At 45.9% G+C, this 5,000-nt stretch overlaps 1 protein-coding gene across 5 annotated transcripts in view; it reads left to right on the top strand.

Annotated features, from left to right (window-relative positions):
- LOC122255364 (uncharacterized) overlaps positions 1–5,000 on the top strand; it is a 217,062-nt gene that overhangs the window by 7,327 nt on the left and 204,735 nt on the right. Inside the window, exon 1 of one of the 5 annotated variants that reach the window (XM_086531098.1) lies at positions 2,473–2,612. The exons of the other annotated variants lie outside the window; for them this stretch is intronic. Coding sequence (XP_086387224.1) covers positions 2,604–2,612 — 9 coding nt within the window. The 5' untranslated portion in view covers positions 2,473–2,603. Of the gene's footprint in view, positions 1–2,472; positions 2,613–5,000 lie in introns of those variants that run through there. 5 annotated transcript variants of the gene reach the window in all.

Raw genomic sequence — 5,000 nt, 5'->3', positions numbered from 1 at the left:
ACACACGATCGAGATCATTTTTATTCATTTATTTATTTACGGTAGTTTTTTTGTGCGACTGTGAGGGGGTACATGATGGCGGAAAACACATTGTACCGTTCCTAGGCCATATTTCTTGGCCACATAGTTCTTAGTTTTGTATATGATTTGTTCCTCTGCTTTCAAATGATTATATTATATATATTATATTATATATGTTGCTTATGTGGCTGTATGTCTCGCCAGTGCACATACTAATTACAACAGTCATTGCTGCAGAACAGGGTGATCCATAAGGTAGTGCGTGGAGGGGAAGGTTCATTCATTGATGCAGAGTGAGGGAAGGGGGAGGGGGAGGGGAGAGGGAGGGGGAGGGGACCGGGACGGGGAAGGGGGAGGGGACCGGGAAGGGGAAGGGAGGGGACGGGACGGGGACAGGCGGGGGAGTGGAGGAGAAGCACTGGTTCCGGACTATGAGGGGAGGGGCGGGGAGAGGGAGAGGGAGGGGAGGAGCACTGGTTCCGGACCGATAGGAATGTCCATTACTTTTCCATAAGTTTGCATGACCGATATATACAATAGGCCTGATTGGTAAAAGCTATTAGAAAAAAAACACATCAAAGTAAGATCAATGTATTACTGGTGAGGGGGAAACGTCAGTATTAATAGCGGAATGGGACGCCTAACACAGAGGGGAAAAAAGAAAGAAGAAAAGGAAAATAGATAGTAAATGTGGATAAAAACGCATTTAACTTACTCTTTGGCGCCAGAATCAGAAAAAGTCATTTGGGAGAGGTGGCAATACACACGCACACGCACACGCACACGCACACGCACACGCACACGCACACGCACACACACACACACACACACACACACACACACACACACACACACACACACACACACACACACACACACACACACACACACACACACACACACACACACACACACACACACACACACACGAGACCCCCCCCTCGAGACGCCCCCCCCCCTCTCACCGAAATAAAGCAGAAAAGAAGCCATTAACCCTAGACAGGTAACAGACATGTTAGGTGTGCGGGTCCCTATTGTACGCAGTGTACGAGGCGCGTTTGTTAAGGATTAAAGGGAATTAGGGAGACTGGGATAGATATAAGACCGCAGTGGTGTAATCAGGGCCAACCGTGTGCTTTGGCTTTATTCACCCTGTACTTAAGGGTCAATTTAATACGTTGAGGTCATGTCGTTCTGTCAGAATGTTGGATGAGGTTCGGGTACGTGTAAACATGAAATTGGGTTCGTTTCCCATGTAAGTAGGCAGGGTAATGCTAGGCTGACCCGCCCGTGGGGATAATGACGCGGATCCTATTATTTTCGCCGTAATTTGCACCGTGGGAAAGTACGCTCTCGAAGGACTTGATAAGGACATCATCTGACGGGTCCGCGTCCTTTGCCGAGCGCAAACTAAAACTATGCCGGACAGGAGGGCATGATTGATACGTGATACATTGGTGGATCAGGCATAGCCATGGGAGGTCGCCAACACTCGCTTTTGCATTTGTAATGAGGGCAGCGTTGCCGGTCTGTGCTGATTATGTTCGTCCTTTTAAACATGTCGCAAGGTGTTTGTTTCTGGAAAACTATTTGTATATTTTTTTCTGAAGTATGATTCTATTTAGGGAATATTGTATTTTTTTTACAATAAAGATAATATAAAGATAGATATCTATATGGTTGACGTTTATGAGAAAAATAAGCACCCGGCAACTGGTGTGTAGGTGCACGCGGTGGGCTCACCTGAGTAGCACGTGCTCAGTCAGCACGCTGGTGACGCGCGTGTAGCAGCCAGGTGTGTGCGTATGTGTCTGTGTGAGGGAGGGGACGCCACGGACACTCTGGGGGCGGGGAAAGACGCACGGAACTCGGCTGTGTTGATGCCGGTGGAATTATACAGAAGTTCAATTAGTATCTTAGAGTGACGGAAGGAAAGTGTGTTGTTTATGTGGAAAAGACGAAACGTCACTCCTCATTTGTGAGTGTACAAAGAAACATAAGTGCGTATACGGTTGGTTGGTCATGCATTTTGTTTGCCGTGGGAATCAAGACCCAAGAAGTTCTGACTTAGCAACTGATGCCGCAATCAAGAGGGAATTATACCAGTCACCAGGCATCATCCTCAGTTCATTCACACATGGCTGAAGCGAGGCGAAACCGCGACGGCAAATCGGCAAGTGTTCGCTCCCACACCTGTGCCAAACGTGTAAGGGCGTGTCTTAGTAAAGCAATCAAGCACGGAAACCACACGGACACCACGATGATCCACAGCGCAAGCACAAGCTAACCCGACGAAAAAACAAACAAACAAACAAGCAAAAGCATTCCCCAAGCATCCAAAACCGTAAAGAGAAGTGAGAAATTGCGCTCGTCGGCGGATCCTTGCGGCACCTGTCTAGCCCGAGGCGGCGTGCACCTCGCAGTGAAAGTTCCATTATCAGAAGAAACAACGACCGCGGAGCTCGCTGTTATTTCCCGAGCCCGCACACACGCACGCACGCACGCACGTCCTCGCACGTCCTCGCTCACATCTCAGCGTTCGGATTTCTTGACCGGGATCTGCACCAACATCAACATCTTCAATGACCAAGGTTAGTGTTCAGTATCAGGCCTCGGGATGTTTTTTTTTTCACGGGAACTTGTTCATAAACGAGAGAACGTGAATGATTGTGTATGTACCGTTTGTTGACGTACTTACATGCTTTCGTGATGGTGATCATGGTCAATCTTAAGGAAAAGAAGTGATCATGTATTGTATGATTCGAACGCTGGCTTTTTATGCTTAGGTCCTTTAATGAAGTCTTTCATCTTTTATATTTGTGATATTTATTTATTATCTCTCATCAAAATGAATACTGAACGTTCATAAATATGCATTATTATGAACACACGGACACGCACACGTACACGGACACGGACACGCACACGGACACGGACACGCACACGGACACAAACAGAAACACAGACACTAATACAGACACAAACACAAACAAACATACACAGACTGTTTATATTCACCTGTATAGAGATATGTAAAATACCGTACTTACATGCATAATCGATTGATTGATTGATTTATACTTACATACATACGTGCATAAGTTTTTGCCGTCTGTGTGTAGGATTGCGTATAGGGATGTTTACATGGAGACAATATTGAATATACAGCATACACGTTTTCCTTATGGGTTTTTGGGATGGGCCTGGCGTGGCGTTGCCCTTAAGTCGGGCACATTGCATGGCCTCTCTGGCACTCTCTCTCGGTCTGCTCTGGTCACGTGTTAATAGGTCTTGACCCTGGGCTTTGATAATTTTCTTTTATTCGTTTTTTATTATTATTTTTTAAAATTTTATCCGTGGGGATAATTTTTAATCCTTTGTAAATATTTTTGTTTGCCTTTGTACAATATTGAGAGTTCTAATCTTGCGTTTATTTTTATTTATTTGTTTATTTTGTTATTGTTATTATCATTATTTTTATTTTTTATTTTTATCATTTATTTATTTATTTATTATTATTATTGTTATTATTATTATTATTATTATTATTATTATTATTATTATTATTATTTTTGTGTATGTGAACAAATCTCAATTTTAATCCTGTGTAAATTTTTCTCACGTGAACCAACCAGACGAGCGATGCCTTGTGCTTGTTCGTGTCCTTGATGGCTGAGGGCATGCACGAACGGCTTGCTTCCCCCCTCCAGCTGTCGAGGGTGGAGGAGCAAGGCAGAAGTAAACATTTTCCTTGGCCTGGATGAGAGTGGGGGAGTGGGGGATTGGGGGACCCCGGGGGAGTGAGGAGGGAGGATAGAAGATGGAGGGAGTGAGAGGAAGTGGGAGGGAGGGAGGTGGAGTGGGAGGGAGGGAGGTGGAAGTGGAGTGGGAGGGAGGGAGGTGGAAGTGGAGTGGGAGGGAGGGAGGTGGAAGGGGAGGGAGGGAGGTAGGTGGAGGCTGGAGGGAGTAGGAGGTAGATAGATGGAGTAGGTGGAAGGCAGCACTTAGAGAAGGAGGGAGGTAGATGGAGAAAAAAAGTGGAGGTCGTAGGTGAAGATGAAGCTAGATGGAAAATAGAGGGGAACAGGCAGAAAGGGGAAGGATAACGGAACCAGGAAGAAGTGGTTTATGGTCTACTAAACGTGTTGTCTTCACGCTAGTTCGCTCTCAATATAATAGGCTCAATGAAGTAAGGGATGAAGTTAACAGTGGCTCGTAAGGGCAAGCGGGATAATTATCGTGATCACGTGACCCGCTCGCTGAGGAATCATGGCGGGAAGAGCGGGGAGGGAGGGAAGGGGGGGCGGGGAGTCGGTGGGTTAATGGGGGGTAGATTGGTCAGGGGCGTTTAAGAGACAGATGATGGAGGAGGTGGAGGGGGAGGAAGATGAAAAAAGAAAGAGGATGAGAAAAAAGTGGAGGAGGAGGAGGAGGAACAGTTAGCAAATATTCAACTTTTGCTCATCCTTGCTTGAAATCCGTATATCCTATACTCCATAGTTTCAAGAAAAGAAATCTTTAAAAATACCCTCATTGGTCCCCCCTCTCTTTTTTCTTTTCTTTTTCTTTTATTTTCTTTTCCTTTTTTATTTTATTTAATTTTATTTCGCATGTGAGATCAAATCTACTAAAGCGGAAGCCCTTACTAAGCCCACAATTTACGGCTCCTCGGAGAAAACAGATCACGTAAGGCTAGACGCGAACCGATCTGTCGGGTTGGCTGCAGGAGAAATGTTGCATCGCCGATCGTGAATCAGTTGGCCTGGGGGCGATGGCCTTCCCGCGGGCCAGGAAGTCGTGGCGGTGTGTTGTGTGATGTGATGGTGTCAACTGTCCGTGTGTTCAGTGCGAGGTTGCGTCGCTTTCCGCTCTCTGTCGGAAATGTCTTTGCTTGCTCTTTTCTTTGTGTCATTTTTCTCTTCTTCCTTCTCCTGTTCTTCTCCTTCACCTCTTCCTCCTCCACCTCTTCCTTCTTTACC

The sequence above is a fragment of the Penaeus japonicus genome, unplaced genomic scaffold, assembly GCF_977035675.1.
Source record: "Penaeus japonicus unplaced genomic scaffold, GWHDUDI00000001_assembly GWHDUDI00000035, whole genome shotgun sequence".
Classification (NCBI taxonomy): Eukaryota; Metazoa; Arthropoda; class Malacostraca; order Decapoda; family Penaeidae; genus Penaeus; species Penaeus japonicus.
The sequence above is the reverse complement of the archived record's forward strand: the minus strand, read 5'-3'. Positions and strand labels throughout refer to the sequence as shown.